The sequence below is a fragment of the Leishmania martiniquensis genome, chromosome 33, assembly GCF_017916325.1.
Source record: "Leishmania martiniquensis isolate LSCM1 chromosome 33, whole genome shotgun sequence".
Lineage (NCBI taxonomy): Eukaryota > Euglenozoa > Kinetoplastea > Trypanosomatida > Trypanosomatidae > Leishmania > Leishmania martiniquensis.
Genome location: NC_090168.1, coordinates 546,239 through 569,980, shown reverse-complemented (window position 1 = coordinate 569,980; position 23,742 = coordinate 546,239). Strand labels below are relative to the sequence as shown.

The 23,742-nt window shown below is 59.4% G+C and overlaps 9 protein-coding genes across 9 annotated transcripts; all 9 read right to left on the bottom strand.

Moving 5' to 3' along the window:
* Positions 1-314: 314 nt before the first annotated feature.
* On the bottom strand, positions 315-701 carry LSCM1_02621 (uncharacterized protein; the record flags this gene model as incomplete). The annotated part of the gene is made up of 1 exon (XM_067320202.1): positions 315-701. One exon carries the CDS (start codon positions 699-701, stop codon positions 315-317), a length of 387 nt encoding a protein of 128 aa, XP_067175577.1.
* A 2,362-nt stretch (positions 702-3,063) lies between these two features.
* On the bottom strand, positions 3,064-4,803 carry LSCM1_02620 (uncharacterized protein; the record flags this gene model as incomplete). The annotated part of the gene is made up of 1 exon (XM_067320201.1): positions 3,064-4,803. The coding sequence occupies one exon, from the start codon at positions 4,801-4,803 to the stop codon at positions 3,064-3,066; it is 1,740 nt and encodes a 579-aa protein (XP_067175576.1).
* A 1,917-nt stretch (positions 4,804-6,720) lies between these two features.
* Positions 6,721-7,224, bottom strand: LSCM1_02619 (uncharacterized protein; the record flags this gene model as incomplete). The annotated part of the gene is made up of 1 exon (XM_067320200.1): positions 6,721-7,224. The coding sequence occupies one exon, from the start codon at positions 7,222-7,224 to the stop codon at positions 6,721-6,723; it is 504 nt and encodes a 167-aa protein (XP_067175575.1).
* Positions 7,225-8,000: 776 nt separating this feature from the next.
* On the bottom strand, positions 8,001-8,993 carry LSCM1_02618 (uncharacterized protein; the record flags this gene model as incomplete). The annotated part of the gene is made up of 1 exon (XM_067320199.1): positions 8,001-8,993. The coding sequence occupies one exon, from the start codon at positions 8,991-8,993 to the stop codon at positions 8,001-8,003; it is 993 nt and encodes a 330-aa protein (XP_067175574.1).
* Positions 8,994-9,786: 793 nt separating this feature from the next.
* On the bottom strand, positions 9,787-12,324 carry LSCM1_02617 (uncharacterized protein; the record flags this gene model as incomplete). The annotated part of the gene is made up of 1 exon (XM_067320198.1): positions 9,787-12,324. The coding sequence occupies one exon, from the start codon at positions 12,322-12,324 to the stop codon at positions 9,787-9,789; it is 2,538 nt and encodes an 845-aa protein (XP_067175573.1).
* Positions 12,325-13,647: 1,323 nt separating this feature from the next.
* On the bottom strand, positions 13,648-14,631 carry LSCM1_02616 (uncharacterized protein; the record flags this gene model as incomplete). Its single annotated transcript, XM_067320197.1, has 1 exon — positions 13,648-14,631. One exon carries the CDS (start codon positions 14,629-14,631, stop codon positions 13,648-13,650), a length of 984 nt encoding a protein of 327 aa, XP_067175572.1.
* Positions 14,632-15,638: 1,007 nt separating this feature from the next.
* LSCM1_02615 (uncharacterized protein) lies at positions 15,639-16,949 on the bottom strand (the record flags this gene model as incomplete). The annotated part of the gene is made up of 1 exon (XM_067320196.1): positions 15,639-16,949. One exon carries the CDS (start codon positions 16,947-16,949, stop codon positions 15,639-15,641), a length of 1,311 nt encoding a protein of 436 aa, XP_067175571.1.
* Positions 16,950-17,911: 962 nt separating this feature from the next.
* On the bottom strand, positions 17,912-20,326 carry LSCM1_02614 (uncharacterized protein; the record flags this gene model as incomplete). Its single annotated transcript, XM_067320195.1, has 1 exon — positions 17,912-20,326. The coding sequence occupies one exon, from the start codon at positions 20,324-20,326 to the stop codon at positions 17,912-17,914; it is 2,415 nt and encodes an 804-aa protein (XP_067175570.1).
* A 970-nt stretch (positions 20,327-21,296) lies between these two features.
* On the bottom strand, positions 21,297-23,090 carry LSCM1_02613 (uncharacterized protein; the record flags this gene model as incomplete). The annotated part of the gene is made up of 1 exon (XM_067320194.1): positions 21,297-23,090. One exon carries the CDS (start codon positions 23,088-23,090, stop codon positions 21,297-21,299), a length of 1,794 nt encoding a protein of 597 aa, XP_067175569.1.
* Between the last annotated feature and the right edge of the window lie 652 nt (positions 23,091-23,742).

Sequence of the window (23,742 nt, the reverse complement as noted above, 5' to 3'; positions counted from 1 at the left end):
TCGCTGAAGGTTGCTGCAATGTCAACCCTTTCGCCACACACACACACACATGTGCATGGACATCGGAGGGGTGCTCCTATTTTTTTTTTCGTTACGCATCTAATCGAGGCCACATACGCGCATCTTGGCCATGGCTTCCCGGACCAGAGTACCTTGCACCCTTTCCCCTGTATTGCCACCCAGTGAACAAGAGACCCTCACCCTCCACTTGCCGAAAGCAGAAAGAAAGGCGCCATCGGCATACATCTTCCATGTGCGCGTCTCTGTACACCAACATGCCGTCTTTCATTCACTCCGTGGGCGCGCCGTGTAGTTTAGGAGGCGTCTCGGTGGCGGCACTCGATCAATTCAATAATGCGCTCAGGGTCGACGCCGCGCTGCAGCAGTTTCGCCGCTACAAGCAAGGCAGGATGTGTCATGTCACTCCCGACAGGCTGTTGCCGTTGCAGTGGCGAGCCGACAAGGTAGGCCATGGCCGACAGCGCGTCCAGCTGCTGTGCAGTTACTCCGTATGGAGTGGGGTCAGCTGCGGCAGCCGAGCTGCCGAAAGACGACGGAGTCCAAGACGATCCTGCGTGAGGAAAGCTGGTCACCGCGGTGGACGGTAAGTAATAGGTTGTGGTGATGCTGTGCGCCGAGCCAACGAGCTCCTCTGTGTCGCTCAGCCACCCTTGAGAGAGGGGAGAACTCAACTTCGGCATCGGCTTTCCTCGGTTCGGCTGATCGAAAGAGACTATAGGCGGACGTATACGCGTGCTTAGGACCGAAAATTGCCTCTTCATAAAGCCATGAGGGTGCATGCCTGCATGGTGTGTGCGTGTGTGAAGGGTGGTGGTGAGGAGGGGGAGGGTCACGACAGTGAGGATAGGCATGGATAAGCAGAGTAACACTATGGGAGGGAAGAGGGGGACAAATGAGGGACGAGTGGCTGTAGTACAAGTATGCCCGGAAACGAATCGTATGCCGCCATCTAAGCTACTGAGAGAGAGAGGGCGGTAGCGTCGACCGACTCCTTCTCCCGTGGGACCGACCGGCGCGGCCGTCAGAAGAGCGTGACTGCGACATACAAAGCCCCCAGCGACAGCGAGGCTCAACAGGAGAGACATCGACGAGCCTGTGAAGCGGCAGAACCCCTCACCACATTGTACTGAAAACAAGTACTCTTCCATTGTTTCGGATCCGCTCCTGTGATTTTTGCGTGGACTGCGTGATCAACTGAAAGGCCTGCATCCAACTACCCCCATTAGGCCGCCGGTCTTGCCGCTACACTGAGAACGTCCCAGGATTGGCTTCTCTACGCTGTAGCTTGACGCCGGCCAGATACAAAGATGGGAGCAGTGTTTATGGGCTAGGCTCGCGTGTTCGACTCGCCAGATCGCGGCGATCACACGGATCCATGCAGATCTGCACCGTATCAACTTGATCATGTATTTGGCGGGCGATTGCAGTGTCTGCGCTCGCTTTCACGAAAGGAGCTCCGAGACGGACGAGTTGGCCTGCGGGGTCCTGCCCAGGACCCTCTGAACGCCATCCTTGTTGTGAACCCGCTGTGCGAAGCTCCATAGGACTATCGGGGTGCGCCACGCTTTTTTCTCTTGATCACCACGAACTTAAGCTCCTCGCAGATAGGAATGACATGCCGGCGACACCGTAATTCGTCCGCGCGAGAGAGGTGCCGGAGCGAGGGGCGCATCGGGGAGCTAGGTTTAATCCCCTTCTCGCGGTTGCGCGCATGTTCCCAAAAGGCCACTGCAAATAACGTGGTCTGGTGCGCCGACTACCAATCAGTGAGCGGAATTTCGCCGAAAAGGCTGCGGAGATCATCGAAGCAGCTGCAGCTCGACTTACAGCAATAGGGTACTGCCGGCCCGTAAGATTTGGGCCTCACCAAAGGGTCCCCCCCGCCGCCACTACTGGTATACACCAGCGCGGAATGCAAAGCGACTCTACTGTGCCATTGCGTTGTAGGAAGGTGGCAGCGAAACGCTCTGGATGAACCCTGACCACCCTCATGCCAACGCAGCCTCGAGCACTGGGTGGGTCCCCGCTCACGCGAAACGCCAAACAAAAGGAAAAGCAGAGCGACTCGAAAACAACTCATCTACCGCACTTCAACGCGATCGCTCATCCACGAGGGCTGCCTTGTGCATCTTGGCAAGTCAGGCGCAACCAACGGATTCACCGGTTTCTTCCAACACCTAGACAGCCCCTGCTCTGCAGACGCAGAGAGAGAGAGACACTTTCTGTGCTCCCCACACCATCCGCTCCTCCTCCCAGGGGCCGCCCTGTGGTTTTCCGTAGCCTTACACTGTAAAAAGCCGCGAGTCCGCTTTTCAGACAGGGAGAGTCAGCAGCACGATGCAAGCGACTTCTCTGCTGAGCGAAGCACCAGTACTTGCTCTTGTACGCCTTCAGTGCGCAACATCAAATCGCAAGAACGACTAGGCGGCGCCCAAGAAAGGGAAGCTGTAGCGACACCACAGCGTTGTCCTTCTCTGACTGCCGGCATCGCGCTGCGCGCGAAGCAGTGGTGCTGAAGCCGGAACTGACGCGAAGGCCATGCGACCAGCGGAGACCGAGAGAGAAATAGGCGCGGTTGTCGGTGCTCCCGACTCTCCCCCCACTCCTGCTCATGCCGCTCTGCACGGCCCGCACAACGGCGGGGGATGGTATACCGCGGCGCATCCGCGCACCTGTGACGGCGCTGCTGGCGCGCCACGTGAGCGCCTCTCACACCCGCTTGCCTTCAGCCACTGTGAATTCCTGCGCGAGGGGAAAGCGGGCAGGCCTGCCATTGCGCCGGCATGGCGGCGCCACCGCCTGGTCTTTGTCGCTGGAGCATCCGGCACGGCGCACCGCGCCCGCGCAAGGCGTGCGGTGCTCAGAAGAGAGCCGGAACGGTAGCCGAGGGAAGGCGGGAGGAGGCGCGCAGCACGTGCCCGAGGAAGGGGGCAGGGAGGCTGAGCTGTGCCTGTCGGCGCACAGCTGTGCAGGTGGGGACGGTGGCCGAAGGAGACACTGAATGGGACGACCGAAAAAGAGAAACGGAATGGGAAGACAAGATTATGCCTTTGAGTCTGCAGCACTCGTCATAAAGGAAGGAGAGAGTTCGATCTCCGCCCTGGTGGCCTTCCTCCGCTGCCCCGTGTCGACGTCATCGAGCTCTTCTGGGCGAGGCGACCCCAAGGGTGCGTCGGGGGTGGGCCGATCACCGGTGGTCCCTGGAACGTTGGGAGGGTGGGGCGAGGCATCTTGATGCATGGTCTGTGCCTGGACTCGGGCTTTGTCCACCGTCATGGTGGGGGCTGTGACGGCTACGGGGCCAGCGTCTTGGTCGTACGACACTGGTAAACCGCGACGCTCCAGAATGCGATCGAGAAGCTGGTAGAAAATCAGCGCAGACGTCATGGCGGCTGCCGCGTACAGGAACATCTTGTGCGGCCCCACCAATGTGTAGAGGGTACCAGCGACCAGGTTTCCAACCATGGGGCCTACGCCGCTCGTTAAGGTGAAGAGCACACCGGTGGCCGAGCTGGACAGCTTTCGTGGGAACGCGCGCGAGATAAGCTGCACGGACGGGAGCCACATGAAGGCAAAGGTCACGCCGTGCAGGGGCTCGATGAGCAGGACCATCCATGCCTTTGTGAGCATGGCGTAGCACGTGACTCTGAACACCCAAACGCTCATGGCAATCGTCATCATTTGGCGTTCCGTGAACATCCGGTGCAGCCGCGCTGACATTTGGAAGAGGGGAATTTCGGTACTTACGGTGAGGATAACGGTGAGACCCATCAGTGTCTCCGACCCGCCCAGATCACCCAGAAAGAGGAAGAGAAAGTTGTCGATGAAACTGTACCCGGTGCCCATCATCGTCGCGGCCAGCAAGAATAGCATGAGCCGCCGGCTACCTCCCAGCAGCTTCAGTACCTCCACGAACTGTACCCGAACACGCTCGATGCGCTCATAGGGTTGTATCACCAGCATGCAGTACGCCAAGCCGACCTGGCCGAGCACGTACTGAATGGTCACAGGCACCCAGCTGCCCGTATACGAGAAGATGAGCGCTGACACAAAGGACCCGATGCCCCAGCCATAGGCTGCGTAGGAGCGGACATAGCTCCACGAGCTGGATCGCTCTTCCTTTGGAAACATCATTAAGATTCGCTGGTCAAGAAGCGGGCCTAATAGGACGCGTGAAGCTGTCATCACAAGGAAGCACGCTGTGGCGACCACACGCCCGTCGGAGGCGGTGTACCCTAACGTCGACACGGTAGCCAGGACCGTGCTCACAAGTGACATCGCCGTCTGACACCGGAACTTGTCGGCCAGGTAGCTTAGCACAGGCAGCAGAGTCATGTTCATCAGAGGATTTGCTGAGACAAGGATACCGATCTCGTACGCAGAAAACCCTTTCGCTTGAAAGATGCGACTGCAGAAGCTGCAGATACCACTTCCGAAGGCGGAACTGAAGTACCCGATGATAGCTGGAGTCATGTCGACAGTGACTGCGGTGGCGACTGCAGTTGCTGGGGTCACAGAGGCAGAGCCGATTGCATCGGCGACCTCGGTGCTCTGTCCAGGGCCTGCCGATGCCACTGCAGCGGTGGGCACCGCGATTTTGCCGGTGACACCGGCAAAGCTGCTGCTGGTGGAAAAGACAAGGCTATGGAGGCTGACATCGATCCACGATCGGTTGGGTGAATTGAGGGTGGAGGGGCGGCTACCACAGCTGTTGGTGCTGAGGTTGTCACCGCTGGCTACCTCCTCTCCGCGTCGATCATGAAACGATACGGGCCGCGGCATTCCGGCCGCACGGTCCATTACACAAGACAGTGCAAGAAGAGCCGAGATGGGGAGGGAGATGAGGAGAAGACGGAGCCGACCTGCAACAGCGGCGGCACATATCTTTACTGAAGGCAACTTTTTTTCTGCAGTGTTCCAACACCATCTTGTTCGCCCTCCGCTCAAAACGGTAAAAAATATGCACACACACACACACACGAGCACATGCAAACACAAAAAAATATTTACACACACACAGGAAAAGAACGAAGCAGAAAAGTGATAAGGATGATGCTGAGAGAGAAGGGAGGGGAGGGGTGGCGGCGGCAAACGCAGTGATGGATGAGCGTTACGCGTAGGAGAGAGCTGTGTGTGCACTAAAAAGGCTGACTTCCCCCTTTTTTGCTTTCTTTTCGGTTACCGCTTCACGAGAGAAGAGAAGAGATCGGGAGAAGAACTGAACCTTTTCGTGGGCAAAGTGGACAGCAGTGGCTGCATAAAAAAGTGTTGTGGTGCCGTTTTCACGGCAGGCGCACGCATGAGCATGGCGCGTCTTTACCATTTCTTTTTAGCTTTCCTCTCCTTTCCCTTATTCAGCTGGTCCATGACGCCCGAGAGAGTATTCATACACATATGCCTATACGTGTATACGTAAAGATATATGTGTACTACTGGGGGTGATGCGGTCCGATGCAGCGATAAAAGCGGCCTCGCCCTCCCTCCACCCACATCAAATGAGTTGTCCAGTGAAAGAGGTGGGGGAGGGTGAGAAGAAAGGAAGGAAGCAGAGTCGGCCAGGGGGGACCACTATGCGCCTGCGCAGACACACCTATTTATACAGCCGCATCGGTGACCGGTCGAGGAAAGAGGAGGAGGTGGGGGGGGATAAAGCGCTCCCTGAGGGGCACAAAGGCTTTTTAAGTTCAAATGCGCCCATTGCCTGCCGCAGAAACTGGCCCGCACTCCTCTCTGCCCCTCCCCCCTCCTTCCCCCGTCTCAAGTTTGTCGAAGGCCTGTGGCGTCATGTGAGGCCGCCAATAGACACACGCTTTACAGCCACGCGCCCACTCAGCCATCCAAGCACAGACTCTGTTCTCGAACCCTACCCATCGCCCGCCACCATTACACCGGCCGCTACTCCGTCCCCCCCCCGCCCCTCTGGAAGCCGCACGCTCAAGTCTCGTTGACACTTACATCCCAGGGATGGGGCAGACCCGTTCACTGCCGATGATGGCTATGACGCAACATCAATCATAAAGTGACCGCCTACATCAGCAGAGGCATACACAATAGTGACTTTACCCACATTGTGGGCGTTTGAGCCTGCGCCGCCACCAGAAGCGGCTCTGTGTTAGGCAGGGATGGGGACTGCTCGGCTTTCACACACGCAGCGTGGGGGAGGTTACGGAGCCCCTGAGATGCCACTTCCAGTGCGAGGTGCGCCCCCCCTTTCTCCCTCCCGCCCTCTGGACCGGGATGCAGAGGCAGAGAGCGGGCAAAAGAAGAGAGGGCGGGGAACAAGTGCGAGGGAATGTGGAGCGTTGCGTGGATAAGCGAGGAAGAAAGTTGGGAAGGGGGGGGTGAACAAATGGCGCCGGATTGCGACGTTGCAGAGGGGTGCAATCGTGTGTAAATGTGTGCTCACACACGGGTCGACGAAGGGGGGTGGAGAGGGATCGTATAGGTCTTTCCCCGGTAACCCCAAGCGCTTTGGCAACGGCACGCTCAGTGAGAACTGCGGCGGCGCTCACACTACCTGAATCCCTCTTCCATATCCAAAGACACACAAACACGCACACACACACACACACATACCTCACCACAAATAGGCAGTCCGCTGCGACAGGACCAAATGTGGTGAAGGAGAAAATGACTCTGAGCTCAGAGGAATAGCGGTATGCGGACACGAACGCAGGCCCGTCGCTGTACTTCACTCGATCACGATGTCGACTTGGGAACACGCTTGTCCAGCTCTCCTAGCAACTCCTCTACGTTGACAGCCCGTATTTCATTGCCCACCTGCTTCTGGCCTGTGAAGGTTTGAATGGTTGGGGTGCCGGAGATGAGCTGGTAGTCAATGAGCTGACGCGTGCTAAGCGCCTTGGTATCAACGCTGTACCACACAATCTTCTTCTTCTCCTTGGCGCACCTCTCCGCCGCCTCCTTGTACATCTCTGCAAACGTCAGACAAGGGATGCACCCGTGCTTCCAGTACTTAATCACCATTAACTCGTCTTTGTGCTCCTGCAGCTTTGTGATGAGTTCCTCCTCACTCTTGATGGGAGGCAACTTCGTTTTCTCGAGGAAGCCGCCGTCCTCGAACTCCTTCATCCACTTTGGGAAGTTTTCTTGCATATACTTGTCATACTCCTCATTCGACAGGTTCTCTGGAAGCTTGCGATCGCCAAAGATGCGCCGCACAATACTTTGAGTCATCGACATGGATACGCTCCCTCCTCCCTTTTTCGTTTTTTTCCCCCTTGGGCGTTCGCACAGGCGTGAATTGAATGGGCCTATTTGTTCGTTGCACATGGTTGTGTGTGACGCCGTTTGAGCAGAGGGAGGATACATGCAATGGATGGAGGAGAGAGAATGCGCAGTGCGCAACACGCAGTCGTTGCGCTCGTCCAGCTTTTTCAACCGAAAGGGGCGAGAGGATGGGGGCAGGGCCACTGTGGATACTGTTCCTTGGGTGTAAGAGCAGATGGAGCCGAGGGTGTCAAGTGGCGGCGCTGCCTCCACTGCTCCTCCTTTCGTTGGCCATTCCACGATGAAAGCTTTTCTTTTTCTTCGTGGTGCTCGTGCTGTTTGAGGCGGTCGATATTTCTGGAAGAGTCGTACACGACAGCCTTCCTCCCCTTCCCGGATGCATGTACGCGGAGGCGCTTCTGCGAAGCGATGCCACTGATACCAATAAGCGCACTCCCAATTCACTATCCACACAGATGAGCACACCATCCTAGCACTAGAGGCAAGCAAGCACTACTACACCCTATAAGGGCAACCAATAAAGGTGGGGCAAGGTGCCCCATTTCATCACACCTCCTGTGAGCTGCAGAGTAGGTGCAGTTGGCAGTCTATAGCAGAGAGGCAGATACCAGCTTCACAGCGCGCAGCCTCGCTCGCGTTCGCCGCGGTTCGTCCCCACTTCGGACCACGCGCACGCGTGCCTGGGACGGATGCGCACGAGCTGGCGTTTTCGCGTTGAAGCGTCCTGGCTACTCCGCCAAACCCTTCGGCCAGTGACCATAGTAGCAGCAATGCCGCACCTTCCACCAGAACTCGCTGTGGTAGTGCGGGTCGGTGAAGTCCGACTCGCGCAGTTCGGCACGCGCACTTGACAGCCGCGACTGGCCCGGCGATAGCATCGTTACAGTCATATCCACTCCTTCATGCTCGGGGTGACGTTCGGAGAAGCGCTTCAGTTGCAGCCACGGGTCCGTGCGCTCGCGCTCCTCGTCGGTAACGCCGTACACGTTGGCATCCCAGAACGGCTTCTGGTTCTTGATGCTGTGGAAGCCGCGCACGCAGACCCAAAGCGTCACAAGGAACGCGATGCCGTAGGTGCCGAGCGTGTGGCTGAGGTACTTCTCGGGGCTTTCCTTCCAGTGTGCAAAGAGGCGGCGGTGCCAGCGACGACGGTCTTTTCGGGTGAACTTGCTCGTCGCTTCGAGCTTCGTAATATAGAAGACAGCGTCATGGAGCCCTGGCGCGTCGTTGGCCGCGGTCGGCATCACATCAGAAGGTATCACGACGCCGCCGTTCTCATCGATCTCATTGAGCGCGTACGTTTCGAAGTTGGTGACATTCTTGAGATAGTTGAGGCCAGGCGCCAACCACCGCACCACTTCCCCGTTGGGCAGCACCCGCTGCAGGTAGAACTTGTTGTCGCGGGTGCGGATGAGCGAGAGGTCTGTCTCGACGCCGGTGCGCACTGCTCGCCCGAAGTGATCGAGGTAAACCAGCGTCGTGACAGCCGGGCGAGGAGGAATAACCGTGCGAATGTGCGCGCGCTGGAACGACGGACCGCTACACGCTGCCGAAGAGCCGACACTGCTTCTGCTGTGAGTAGGAAAAGAAGTCCCTAGTGATACTGTCGATGCCGAGAGGCGCCACAGAGACGTGCGCCGTGGGCTGGCAATGAGAGGTGGCTGGCGAAAAGGGCCGAAGCAAGGCGCCACAGGTGCACTTGCTCGCGGCATGCTGTGCATAGGAAGGCTGCGTTCTTCTGGTGCGCACGCAGCGATTTGTGTGGCTATGGTTAGCGGCAGCTATGCACTCGCGGAGGAGATGTGCAGAGGGGAGGCGAGAGTGGAAGAGCACGGCCAGACGGCTTTGACGCATACGAAGGCGAGTGCCATTCCGTACGAAAGGTGGAGAGAAAGGGAAGGGGGATGGGACGGGTGCACCGTGGACAGGAGCACGTGGAGAGTGGCGCAGAAGTGACTTGATGCGTTGCAGCGTTTCTTAGCAGGCCTGGAGCTCTTTTCGCTGTTGGCGTTGCCCGATGAGGCCGAGCCTTGCGCGTGGGTATCCTCTCCTTTTTCCGTCTTTGCTGAGGAATTCGATATGCAATGTTTTTCTTCTGCTAAGGAAGTGTGTGTGCGTGTGTGCGTGTCGGGTGGTGGTGGTGGCGGTGGCGGTGGCGGTGGCGTGGAGAAGGGCTGCGGTTTCATGACGCCTCGAAATGAGGGAGAGAATAGGGTGCGAGGCAGAAGCAGAAAACACGCACGCGCGCAGAAACGCGACAAGGCGCCATCGCGAGGCAAAGGAAGGCTTCGAATCAGTGGAAGCAAAGGAGGTTGGATGGAGGGCGAAGTGGGACAGTCTGTGTGTGCGTGTGTGTGTAGGTGAGTGGGGAGGGGAAGAGCGGTGCGATGGGGGTGCCGGTGTGGTGTTTACCCCACACCCTCCCTTCTTTACCTTTTCCACTCACCTTCCCGGTCTGCTACCGCTTTCTCCCCAAACCTGCGACAACAGGCCACCTCGCCGCCGCTTCTACGATTACGTTGGGTATGACACCGAGGGAGGCGGTGTTACTTGTACGCTTCCCGATGGAGACAAACACACACGTGTGGAAGGTACACGTGGTGGTGTCAGCGGAGCGCGGCTTCCGAGGCTCATAGAGCGAACTCTCGCACGACTCGACAGCCGAGGTGGGGGCGATCGCCCATCCATGTGCTGCTGCGTCGTTGTCACCAATGCTGGCGGCGTCGCTACCGTTGGCTGGCGTGTCACGGGAGATACCGCATGAGCTGGGGTGCGACATGTGAGGCCCTGCGGGCCGAGTGACCGGCACCGTGTTGGCGTGCGCATTGCCTCGTCCGTCACGGTCGACTTCATTTCACGTGCCCCCGCCAGCGGGCGGTTTGTTGCCTCACATGAAGCAGAGGGGATCAGCGTCGGGGGTGATGGGTAGGTGGGGGTTGGTGCGGGAATCAGAGTTCGGTACTGCTGCTGCTGCTGCTCCGTCGCTGACACGCGCCAGCCTCTCTTTTTGGCCGGTGACGACGTATCGGATGGCGACAGAATACACGGTGACCCTATAAACTCCTGGGGCGAGAGCTGGCGAAAGGGCGGGTGCTGCAGTTGCGGTTCACGTGGCCGCTGCGGTGCAGCTTGCGGCATCGTCATGAATCGGTGAATGGAAGGCGCTGGTGCTGCAGATGAAGCCTCACGGTAGGCTGCAGAGTGCCGCCGTGTGCTCGACGCGTCCTCCCGCGGTGTCGATGTCAGCGACGGTGCTGTGGCGTGGCCCCCTGGCGCCACCATCGCCTGGGCCGCTGCTGCTCCAGCATGCCACTCGTCCTGGAGGGAGGGGTGTGCAACCGGCTCGCCAATCGACATAGGGGAGTCCTGCACAAAGAGCTTCATGGCACTGTGCCGCCGCGAAGTGTGCGTTGGAGGCGGCTGGTCTTCCTGATCCTTCACTGCATCCTCCAGGTCTCGTGCCCCATTTGAGGAGGCTCGAGAGGGCGACGGCTTTGCTGGCAAAGCTCCCCGCTCCCAATGGCGTTGCATCAATACACTACCACCACTTGCCTCAGCACTTGCGCCTCTCAACACGTCGACGGCGAAGGCAGTGGTACGGCGGCCCTCCGCATATTCGCTACTGCTCGACTGCTCGCTGGTCTGCTCGCGCTCGAGTGGAATGTGGAGTAAGAAAGCACTCTCCTTCGCTTCGCAGCAGCACTCTTCATGACGGGTGGTGGGCAGTGTCTTCACGTCGCACGAGTGCTCGGGCTTGCCTGACAAGGCCTCGGCGCCAGCGCTACCGTCACGTGCCGTACATACCGGCGCCGCACTCGCCGAACTCGCTAGCTGCGGAGCCTGCGGCCGGCGCGTTGTGTACATTCGATGCGCCTGTGCCCTCCCGTTGCTAACGGTTCGCTTCGGTACTGCCCCATCAGCATGCCTGGCGGTACGATGCTTGCGGCGAGGATACTCGAACGGCTGGTGCGTCGCCTTCGCGTGCGGAGGGTCCGCCATTACGTTCTGCTGGGAGGGCGACTGAAGGCGCAGTTTGAGAACGCGAGCAACGGGCGGCGTCGAAGAAGCCGCGGAGGACTGATGGGCTAACCCTTCCGTGGCATCCTCAGGCCTTCGCGGTGATGGAGAAGCGGGCCACTGCCGTCCAGTCACCGCCGCTAGTTCCTTCGGCACCTCATCATCAAGTACCTCCAACAGCGCTGAACGCGATGGCGAGGACGCCGAGGCTACAGCGGCCCCATTAACCACTGGCTGTCCGCCGAGGACCGCCTCGGCATCGATTACAAAGTCGATGTGGCGGTGTCGAGGCGAGAGCTCGAGTGCCTCCACTTCGCTGACAGGAGCAGCACTGTTTGCAGAAGGCCCTTTTCTTTGCCGCAGCCGTGCCATCTCGGCCACGATGGCTTGCCTCTCTTCCACATAAGCTCCCTCCGGGACAGTGCGCATCACGTTGCCTTCACTGTTGCCGATTCGCAGCGCGTCTACTTCCGAGGCCAGAAAAGAGCGGTGGAAGCGGCGCTCACTGTACAGGTAGAGAACAATCACCGAGTGGAAGGTGTACCACGAAATGCTATCTTGTGCGTTATCAGCGGCGTCGGGGACCCCGCTAAGCGCTGAAACAGTGCCATTGCCAACCGCCTCGGAGCTTTCGCATGCCTTACGGTGCACATTCTCGTCGGCGTAATCATGGCCACTGCAGCCGTTGTCACCAAATTCTTCTGTTTTGAGCGAGGCGCGGCGCTGCTGTTGCCGGGCACAGCTCGCCTCTCGCCGAACTGCTACTTCCCACAGCAGGTCCTGTGTCAGCCTCGACTGCAGCTGCTGCGCAGCTGCACGTATTGCTGTGTCATCCTCGCTGCCTACAAATAAGTTACGAAAGCTGCTAAGCCGTGCGAAGGCACTAAGACACGAGTGATAGCGAGAAGCCTCGAGCCGACGAGCTTTAGCTGCTTCCCAGACACCATCGCTGTTCGACGCTGCGGTCGAGTAAATATTGAAGAGACTCCACAGTCGCTTCCGAAGCGCACAGGAACTTAGAGGGGTTATGTCCATGGAACCTCCTAACGCCGCCGCAACTGAGGAAGCGCCTCTGCCTTCTGCACTGCGCCTGCGGTCAGGTGCGACCAAGAGGCCAGAAGAGAGAGGGGTGGGTGGGTGGAGGGTGGAAGGAAAGATGGAACAAAAATGAGGCAGGCGCCCAGAAGAGACGAAACAACAGGTACTGGGGTAACACTCTAGCGTGAGGGGGGAGGGAAGGAGAGGGGGGGAAGATCTTAATTGAGGCGCAACTCGAGCTTGTCACTGCATACGTACGCATGCAGGTGCCCACGGCACACCGTATCCGAGAGATGCAGGTGAGGGAGGATAAGTAACTTTAGGGATATGCCCCAGCGAGGGGTACCGAAGGCGGAGTGTGTGTGTGTGTGGTGTTGGTGGTGGTGGTGGAAGGGAGAAGAGGGGAAAGGGTGTGTGTGCAGACACAGGCTGCATCAAGGAAGACCGCGCCACTTCTGCTCACTTCCTTTTGCTTTTGTAAAAGGTGAGGTTCTGCCCTGAAGAGGGCGGAAGGGCGGGTAGTGGCTGAGTTGGCGCGCGCGTGTCACCGTGAGCGGCGCTTGCTCGTTGCTGGAGGAAGAGTTCACAGAAGACGCGCAGTGGCTATGCGGGATACGAGCTTTGGAAGCGGTACTCAAGAGACCACGAGACGAGGGGAGCGAAGAGGAGATTCATGCTGGCGCCCGAAAAAGTGGTGTTGCGGAACCGTGAGCTGAAGTGGCCAGGAGGCACTTGCGTGGGTGGGGAAGGGGGGAGGCTTGAACAGAGAACGGTGTACGGCACGAACCGTGAGGGAGGCTGAGCCGAAGAATAGAGCACGCATCGATACGCCTCCCTCGCTGTGCCCACGGCGACTCCTGCACATGCCAGGCGGCGCGCCACAAAGGCTTGGCAGAGGCGTCACCGGGACGGAAGACCATGGAGCGACTGGTGACAGGCCGGGAGATACGCACAGAAAGCCCTTTTGGTCTGCGTGCGCGCGCGCCTGAATGACATTGCTCACGTTTAGATCCACTTGAGCATCTTTGTGAGATACAGACAGGAGAGAGTGACACGGAGGCGCTGATCTGCAGAGCGCGCGCAACAACCACCGCGATGATCGCAACACATGCCAGCGGGGGGAGAAAGAAGCAATCCTCACACTAAACCCACCGGTGGTAGCACCCGTGTATATGCTCAACGACGCAGAGTCGGGTGGCAGAACACGGAGAAAACGAACTCGCGCGTGCACCGAACACATCCACACCACACCTGCGCCCGCGCCCGCAACGAGTAAAGTCGAAGGCTCTTCTGACGCGCACCGATTTCATCGTGCTTTCTCTACTGCGTTATCTGACTGGCTGCCCAGCGGTTGCCACGATTCCGACTGCGCTGCAGGAGGCCGCCTGTCGACGACGGACTCTGGAGAAACTTCAGCACCATCACAGCCGATCGCATCGAGATGCCCAGCTTGTCCATCTCCGACCACTGCACGGCGATCGGGTTCAAGCCGGCCGCGGCGAGAGTGTCCATGGAGCGCTCAAAGCCCTTCTGTACGAGCACATCGGGGGTGTAGTCGACACCGTAGAAGGTTAGGAAGTGGCAGCCAGGCTCGAGGTACAAAACTTGCAACGGTGGCTCCGACTTCGACACCTGCTGCTGCAGCTGATCGACAGCTAACAGTCCGTGCTCGTCTTTCCACACCAGCAGTAGATTGTTACCGGCAAACCCAAAGTAGTCCCCAAGCGGCGGCGCGTCGCCCTCCTGTTCCAGCGTTACCACCTCGAACTTGCTGCTGCGGCCTGGGCTCGTGACAGACGGACCGTCCATGCCCCCGTCAGCCGCGTCACCGCCGAACAAGCCACGCAGCACCTGATGCGTTGCCGCGTTCGTGCGCGGCCCATGGCCTACCGCTACCCCTTGCGGCAGGCAGACGATATCGCCACTATGGCATCGGCACGCGTCGTTGTCTTGCAGATACGCCGAAACTGTGGTCGGCCCGCCAGCCCCGCGAACGTAGCGCATTGTTTCCAGGAACTCGGACAGGCGGTGCTCCATTCCCGTAAGCGGCATACCCAGTAGAAGAGGTCCAAGGGAGGCCATCTGATCGGCCACCCGCAGCGACTCCACACCTGCGCGCTCGGCCATAAGGTGCACCTTATCTACCAATGTGGACTGCTGAAGAGTTCTGTAAAAGTCGCGAAACTGGCGGAACAGGACATCGCGGTTTACGATGATGCCGCTCGGACCTGTTGGCGGCACACTGCGATGGTGCGGCATCCGCACAAACGCGTGAACCGCAAGCGCGGAGCGCGTCACTCTCATGGCTACAGCAGCACACCAGACCTCAGCGAGAAAGAAAAACAAACACAGAGCCGTTTCGGTAACCTTCGTGACTGCTGCGGCTCTCCTTGTGCGGTGGTGCGTGTGGCCAAGGTCAGGAGCGCAGCTATCCACTGTCACGAGCGGAATAGAGAGGCGTGCCGTACTATGCCACTAGTTGCTTTCGCGCAACTACCGCCCTTAGGCGTTCAAAGGGGGGGAGGGGGCTGACGGAGGAAAGAAACACAGAGGTCTTGCGCGGTGTGCACTTCAGGGCGTCTACGACCGTGTGTCCCTGGGCACGCTGCCGTCCTACTGAGACGATGCACAATCTGTCCGTGACTGTAAGAGCGAGTGGGCGAGGAGGGGGTGAGGTAATGCGTCCACCACGAAGACAAATCAGGGCGACGGAAAAAGGGGGAGAGAGGAGGGAGTAAGATGCGTGCGAGGTGGAACAGATCATGCTGGAAAAGATGAGACGCCAGCAGAGCTCTTACTCCTACGCTGTCGCTCAGAAGAAGCGGGTGGCTGCGACAACGAGCGCATCGCATGCTTTACCAGATACAAATCAGATGCCGTGACGGAGCTAGTGGACTCTACCACGAAGTAGAGCTAATACGGTGGAAGAGCAACCAGTGCGTGCACACTATTCTTTCCACTTCGACCATGGCCGCTGCTGCTTTTTTCTCTCTCAGGCGTCAGGGAAACATCTGTCACGCCCGACTGCGCACTCGCTTTTCTGTTGCCCTTTGCCGAACTCTGTATGTGTGCATCCCTCTGTACGCATGTCTTCCTCTTATCAAGCGCTCACCGAGGAAAAGACAACATTGATACATACAAGAGAGCGGGACAGGCACCGAAACCACATCTTGGGCATAGCGCGGCGTCGCCGCTTTCCCCGATGTGTGCGAACGTGTGTGTGTCTGTGTGTGTGTGTGGGGGGTTGCCCGTCCCTCCTCACGCCCAAATACATAGTGCTGGAGTACACTATTACATGTGTGTATACATACTCATTGCTCCAACGGCGGTGGGGCGCCAAAGTAGCGCCGCGCGACGTAGCAATGAACATCCACGTGTCGCCAGTAGGTTTCTCGCCAGTTGCTCTTTGCCTTGGCAGAGTTGATGACAGCGTTTGACGTCCACTGCTGACGAGTGGTCGGGGTGACCAGTGGCCCGCTGCCGTAGTGCTGCGCAAAGACTGAAGACGGGGAGGGCTGCAGGTCATAGCGATTGTACCAGGTACCCGCAGAACCGACGGCCGCGCCGGGAAGCTTCTTCTCGCGCCAAGGAACAGGCGCCAGAGGTGGCACAACCACCTGCTGTTCTTTACCCTGAAAGATGACGTGTGGCGCAATCAGGGAAAACGCGGGTGGTGGCAGTGGAGGCCGTGGCCCACACACCGGTTCTTGCTCAGTGTGAGCGGTGGCCTTGATAGCAGCCGAGGATGAGGTTGGCTGAGTTGACTGCACTGTTCCTTGAGGCTTCGCCGCCTCGGCCACCGGGGGGGACTGGCCGACTGGCGCTGGAGGAGGCAATGCCGACGCCCCGGTGGCACTGGAGACCGGCGCTGGAAGGGGCGTCAGAGCGTCTGTAGTAGTCCGCGGTACTGGTGATGCTGCCGATGAGCCGAGAGGCAGCGGAGCGGCCGTGCTGTCCGCGAGCGAGGGGACAGCCTCTACGACAGGACGCCCTGGCGGTGGCAGTGACACCGAATCTAGCGGCAGTGGAGGGGCACTGAGCGCGGCTGTGGCCACGCTGCCCATGCCAGATGCGTTCGGCAGTAGGGCAGAGGGTAAGGGCGAGGTGATTAACGACTCGATGGGGAGGGACTTGCGCATCACCGCCACAGGCGCATTGACCACAGGCTGCGGAAGCACGTCAGCTGCCGATGGCAGCGAAGATAGCGACGGGTTGTTCACCTCCACGCTTCTCTGATCTACCAACGTGTTAGGTAGCCCTGCAGCGAGAGCAGGTCTGGTGGCCGCCGACGCCGGCGGTGATTTAGACGCCGTGGCAACAACCTCCGGCGGTGGAGTTGCGGTGGCTGCGCTTGGTGAGGCGCCGGAGTTAGATGTGACGAGTTTTTTCCGCAGACACGGAGGCAGCGACTGCTTGGCAACATTCTTTGGGGGGCCAAAGAGGTTCGACATGTCGAGTGCGACACCACCTGGTCTCACCTCGCCCGCAGCAGCGGCAGCTGCTGCATTGGAGGCCGCTGGAACAGAGACGGGCTGCACCGCGAGCATCTCTGGCGTCGGCGAAGGTACCACAACCCCAGACGGTGGCGGCGGTGGAACGAAGGGGGTCATGAAGGATTCCATTATGAGCGAGACCGGAGAGGCCTCGCCTTCCTACGTGACAGGGGGCGGCAGAGACGAACGCGCACGCCAGATGCGCGCGTGAAACTGCACAAGCCAGCGAAAAAAAAGAAATCCTCCCTCCCCCTCCTACTTCACACCCGCAAAGCAACGCCAACGTTTTTCCTCGAGTGCGTTTTTAAATCGCTCTTCGTCCTTTCGTGCACGTTGGCCACGTGTGTGTATGTGTGTGTGCGCGTGTGTATGTGCGGGTGAGCGGGCAGTCACGAGGTCCCATTTTCCCACACCCACACACATACAGAGAAAGCACGCGGAGGTGGTGGGGAAGGACTGTTTCGTTTTCTTCGGCGAGCGGTTAAGGTCATCCATACGCTCGGGATAAACAGGAGTCAGGGCTGGTGCTTTTGGTGCAGCGCGTGGACATTCTTCTGCGCGACCTCAGTGCACGCCTCTGTCTGCATCCCAGTCGGCTTCCTCCAGAAGCCGCACACGGCCTCCTTTTCGGGCGCGCGCCATGACATTCTTGAAGCAGGTGTTCTCCCTCTTCAAAGGCCGCTTTCAGACGAGCGCATTCAGTTCCCAGGGGAGGAGGGTGGGGGTGGAAAAGGTTGAGAAGGCAAGCGCAGCCGCTGCCGTACACCGACGACAGGAGTTCACTACTTCATGCTCCTTCACTGCTTTTCCTAGATGCACAGGTGCGAAGGGAGTGTGCCTTGGAGAGTAAAACAAAAACAGAAAAAACAGAAAAAAGACGACACTATCACAGTACCACTCGTCGCAGCAACGGTTCTGTGCAAGCAGTCTGCCGAGCGATCGACCGGTTTGCGTATCGCTTTGCGCCTTCAATAAGTACGACACACAGAGGGGAAGAGAGAGGAATGCGCAGCGATAAGAGAAAAAAGTCTGAGGGGCGTCGGTCGTGAGTGACGGCAGGAACCGCCCGTAAGCACATCGATCTTCCTCTGTCACGCGGACGCCTTCGCTGCGCTTGTCTTGCCTACAGGTGTTGTCGCTCGCTTTGCGCCGGCACTAAGGGAGCGAGAACCTTCACGGCGTAGCGCCTCCACCTTCACCCGCGGAAGACGTCCGCGGCGCCGCTCCTGCTTCATTAGATCTATCGTGCGAAGGCTCGGCAAGGCGCCGTAGTAGCGGCGCTGAATGTAATTGCCGACGTTCGGGTTCGTCCAACTAACACCATCGTCTGCAGGAGAGGCCAAGACCGCAGCCTTGCCAACTCCTGCAGGTCTGCCACCCGCCCCTACTGAAGCAAAAACTTCAGCACCAACACCGACACCAACAACACCAACACCAGCGCCGGCACCAACACCAACACCAGCACCAGCGCCGGCACCGACACCAGCACCAGCGCCGACACCAACGCCAGCCGAGGCAGCTGCAGTCGCAGTGGTGGCCGCTGGTGCGACACCTACGGTAGATGCTGATATGGATGTTCCAACCGTGGGCGCTGAGGACGGCGACTGCAGTGGAAGAACGCTTTGCGGCGCTGGCATGGACATGCCATCACTTCCCGGCAGCGGCATCGCAGTAAGAGACGGCGGCGGGAGAGATGGCGGTGCACCTGTCAGCGGCCCGCCGACGCCTAGCGTTGATGCGGTAGCTACCGCTGCAGATTCAGGTGCTGCTACCGCGGGGCATGGTAACAGGGGAGCTGATGCAGTGGGAAGTGGCGGAAGAGCACTTGCTCCAGCGCCTGCGGTGCTTGTGGCGTTAAGCGGCGCTGTGTAGGCGGTGTCGAGCATCGCCGAAGCTGGCGGTGGCATGTAGGCGACGAGATCCTCTGTCGCCACCGTTGGAATGCTGGCCAGCACCCGCTCTACCTCTCCAGGAAGAAGCAGGTTCAACTCGCATCGCGTATTTTGAAGCAGCGCCAGAGTCGCAGCAATATCGCGATCCATCTGTGCCACCGCGTGACGCTTCGCTGACACGCTTTCCTGCGCGATGCGGCATCGCTCTTCTACCTTGGCGAGTTGGTCCTGCAGCCGCTGCTGCTGCATTTCCAGCCCTGAGCCTCTGCCGCCGAAAACCCTGCTGCAATGGCGCAGCAGTTCCATGGCTTGGCTGTCGCGATGCTCGATGGACTCGAGCTGCTGCTTCAGTCGCTGCGTGCGCTGCCCAACGGCGGCGCGGAACTCGCGGTATGGAGTGGAGCCTGAGGCGTACCACGAGCCGTCGTCGAAGCGCTTCTCGTCTGCTGCCATATTCGTATACTCGTCCTGATACCAACACCGCACCGCTCCATCCGCACTGGCCGACCACACGACGAATCGGGAGAGTTCGGCGGGGCACTCAATAGCGGACACCCAGCCCAGCGTCTGGCCCAGAATGTGATGCAATAGCAATCCGTCGGCAGCATCGAAAATGCCCATGGTGCCATCTGCCGAGCCCGAATATACCCGATGCCCAACGCGGCAGAGCGACAACACGCGGCCGCTGTGCGGGGCGTGAATGCTGACGGCTTCGCAGGTGCGAAGGTGCCACTGCACCACTCGCCCCGACGCATCTCCAGACCACATGTGCTCTCCAACGCGGCACAAAGACAGTACTCCACCGCTTTGCGCGTGAAAGTACCCTGTCAGTCGCATCGTGCACTCTCCAATGTCCCAAACCTTCACCGTGCAGTCATCGGATCCAGAGACGAGTGCGTTGCCCTCCGCATACAAACAGCGGACGGGCCCGTCATGCGGACAGTGACTGCTGAAGAGACGTGCGTGCGCCGGGTGACACACACGCCACTGCAGAATCTGACAGTCTTCGCTACCCGAGTAGACGTAGCCGCCAAACTCCGCAAGGCTTGTCACGGCTGCGGTATGCTTGCGCAAAAGGTAGAGGAGGCCACGTGCCAAAGGGCGGCTCGACACACCGGAAGCGGTGTCGCCGCTGCCGCTGGGAAAGACGCCGCCATCATGAACCTCGATGCAGCCGTTGGATAAGCCCATCCACACGCGCGCGTCACCGTCTATCGTCAGCACTGCCAAAAGTGCGCGAACCATGATGGTAGTGCAACCGACAAGCGCGGTTGCGGCATCCTTGCTTTTGTGTCCCTTTAGCAGCGTGGGCGTGCCCGTGACACCACCAACGCCGATGGCGGGAGTGGCGGAAATCCGATTTGCCACGCTCGAGAAGAGATTGACATCACTCGAGTCGGTGAGAAAGGGTGCGGAGACGGCTGACACAGCCGGCTCAAAGCGACGCACTACCTCACCGGTGCGTGTGTTACGCACTTCGACCTTTCCGTCTGAGAACGCAATCCACACCACGTCGCCGACGGTGGTAATGGACAAAGGCGGAGCCGGAACAATGAGAGTGCGATCTTTCACGAGCAGCTCGGAGGCCACCGAGTGCAGCTGCGGTGATGGCATCGTTTATTGCTGAGCTGACGCCTACGTGTACGTCTATCTTTGTATGCGTGCCGTGGATGGAGAACGTGGCTAGATGGTTCTATCAAAGTCTATGATAAGCAATGTGCGCGTATGTGTCTGTGCGTAGTCGACTCTAAACAGATCTATGCATGGCTTGTACACTTGCACGGGTCCGTGCGCGGTTCCAGAAGGTAGACCCCAGGGAAATCTACACGATGCAACGCTTCAGGCTCGCGCTTCTTTTCGCCTTCAAAGTAAGATGGACACGCGTTGCTCCTCAGGCGCTTGAGATCCGGGCCCAAAGCTGCAGTCAGTAGCACGGTGAGTGGGTGGGACAGCCGCGTATGCACTTGGAAGCCATCCAAACATATTTCCCCTCCCACTGCTCAAAGCACAAGAAAAAAAAGACGACGCCACACGCCGGCGTATATCAGGCACAACAAGCAAGCGGACGTGATGAGCGCACACACACACACACAAAAAGGAGATAGGATGACAGGCGACAAGAGAGAGGAGTAGAGGAAGAGGTGGCGCTGGAGAGCGACACACAAACGCCCAACATTGCGTCAGCCCTTTCTTTGTCACACAAGCGTGCTCTTCACGGCCATATGCCGATTTGCACCGCGCGCTGTTGGCGCTGCACCAACGCCTAAACAACACAATAGGCTGCCTTACGCCGCGCCGGCGACTACTCATCGCAACACCTCTGCAGAGCGAACGAAAGAGTAATCTCCGCATGGAGGAAACGAATTCTTGTGGCGGGGAGAACGGCAGAGACCAGAAACGAGGAGAAGTGCGCAGGTTCCACTGCTTCCCCCCTTTTTATACAGGGGCACCGTCTCTTCACCTCTGGGCGTGTGCGGTAATGAGCTGCGCGAGGGAGGCGAGGAGGGAGAGCGGCACGGTGGACCTGCTCCTACACCCACCAATAGCCTCTTGCCCCCCTCCTCCGCCGCAGAGGGTGGGGGCGCTAAAATGACATCCGCCGGGTCAGCGGCGCTAGCGTAGTCTTCGCGGCCTCCTCGCCAAGCTTTTTGGCACCGCCTGTAGGTGGAGGGGGCGGCACTATTACGACGGGGGGAAGAGGTACCGCTGCTGGTGGTGGTGGCGGGGCTTGCGATACCGTGTGTGCAGGAGCCGAGACCGTTGGTGAGGAAAGATGGGTCTGCGCCGGGGGCGGCGGCAGCGGGGAGGCAACCACCGTCACCTGGAGAGGGGGTGGCGGAGGCAAAGAGGGGGGTCCAGGAACCAACGCAGTGGATGCCGGTGACGTTGCGGCCTCGGGTGCGGGCGTGGGCAGCGCCGGCGAATCTGAAGGCGGCATAGCGTTGACCAAGGGCGGCGAGATCCCGGTGAGCCCGGCGGGGAGCTCGGCTGCCTTTGAAGCGGGGAGTGGTGCTCCACCGGGCAAGGTAGCAACGGCGGCGGCACTCGAGACGGGAGGCGGCTGCCGCTGTCTCGCATTGCTGAGGGCTTCCGTCAAACGAGCGAGTTGCCGGCGCAGCACCTCCAATGTCTGCGCTTTCCGCACCAACACGGCGCCGATCGCGCGCGTCTCCTCTTCCATCTTCTCACACCGCTTGCGTGTCTGCTTCACCTTGCTGTCTAGGAGCCAGTACCGAGCTGCAGCCGTTTCGCGGCCTTCTCCTAGGCCTTCCAAGAAACCACGCACAGAGTTGTCGGAGCCGCAGGAGAGGACCACGAGCTCCGTCAGCTCTCGCTGCTGTTCCAGAAGCGCCTCGTTCGACTGCAGGTACGGCATCTGCGTTGCGTAGTACCACCGCATGTCCAGAGATCCCTCGCGCTCTGCTGTCATGGGCTGGTGCTCGTCGTGGTGCCAGCACTGTATCGTGTTGTCGGCGCCGCCAGACCACACAAAGTAGCGGTTCACCTCCACGGCACAGGCGATGGCGGTGATAAAGCTGCCCAGGTGCTCATCTAGGCGATTCACCACTGTGCAATCGGCGGCGTTGAAGACGCAGATGCGGCCTTTCGCACTACCCGCATACACCCTTGCCCCCACCTTTCGAAGAGACGTGACGCGCCCCTGCATCTGGCGGCACACGAGCAGCGCCTCTCCATCCTTCAGCCGCCACACTGCGATCGTACCGCTTTGGTCGCCAGACCACATGGCTGTCCCCACACGGCAGAGTGCCGAAACACCACCGCTCTCACGGTGGAGATGGCCATAATGCTGTAGGGGCACGCCGCTGGCGGTATCCCAAAGGCGAACAGTGTTGTCGTCCGATCCACTCACGAGAGCATTGCCTTCGGCGTAGAGACAACGAACATAGTTGCTGTGCCCTGCCAGAACGCGCAGCAGTCGCCCATCCGCAACGCGCCACTGAGTAATCGTGAAATCACTCGAGCCCGCGTAGGCAACGTCTCCGCGGTACTGAGCGAGACAGTACACACCGGCCAGGTGCTTGCTGAGCTGACGGAGCAGCTGGTAGCTTTCTGTGTACACCTCGATGGCACCAGAGCTCAGGCCCATCCACAATTGCGCCTCCTGATGGGCAGTGTCGTATATAGAGAGCATGCACCACACCTTGCAGCGCCGCTGACGCACACCGGGGACGGCGAAGACGTGCACGACTTGACCAGTGTGCACGTCGCGCACCTCCACACGTCCGTCCTGCATTGCGAGCCACATGGTGCTGTTGTAGCTTGTTGCCATCGCCACCACAGCGCCCTCGCAGTGGAAGTATTTTGTTTCGGCATAGACAGCGGCGGGCTCACGCGTTTTGAATGAGGGAATCGCCATCCTGAAAGGTGCTACACCGGGCATGATGGCAGCGACGAGAAAATAAGTGGTCAGCGGCCACGTCGCCGATGCACAAGGAACGGGTGAGGGCGTGCGCGCGCTGAGTGTGTATGTGCGCTATTCTTGTCTATGTGGCTTCACAGAGGAGCAGCGAGCCTCTTCTCGGTATGGGATGGAGTCGTAAAGTCTATCAATGCGCGCGTGTGTGTGTCTGTGTGAGTGTGCATATATGTACGTATGTATGTGAACAGAAGTCAGTAGGATGCTGCCGCCACCCGCCGCCGCACCTCCTTCGTGCCGATCACCCATGGCGGGGTGGGGTGGGGAGAGAGAGAGGGGATGTGCCAAGACGAGGAACAAACTCGCGTTCACGCTAAAGGTGACAGCGTAAGGCGAACGCGTGCTGGCGTGTAATTTCAGGGCCAGCTCGCTGAAGCCTTTGCCGCCTCAAACGCACGGCTTCACCACATCGGAGGCGGCGGACAATGGATGCCAACACACTTGACGTCCAAGCTGATTTCACAGGACGGCCGTGGGCATGGCCACGCTCATCAGAATCACAATATAATGTGAGCACCATTTTCTACTGTTCGCATCCGCTTTCGCCTCATCGCGGTCGGTGCCGGCCTCGATGGACGCACGCCCCGACGCG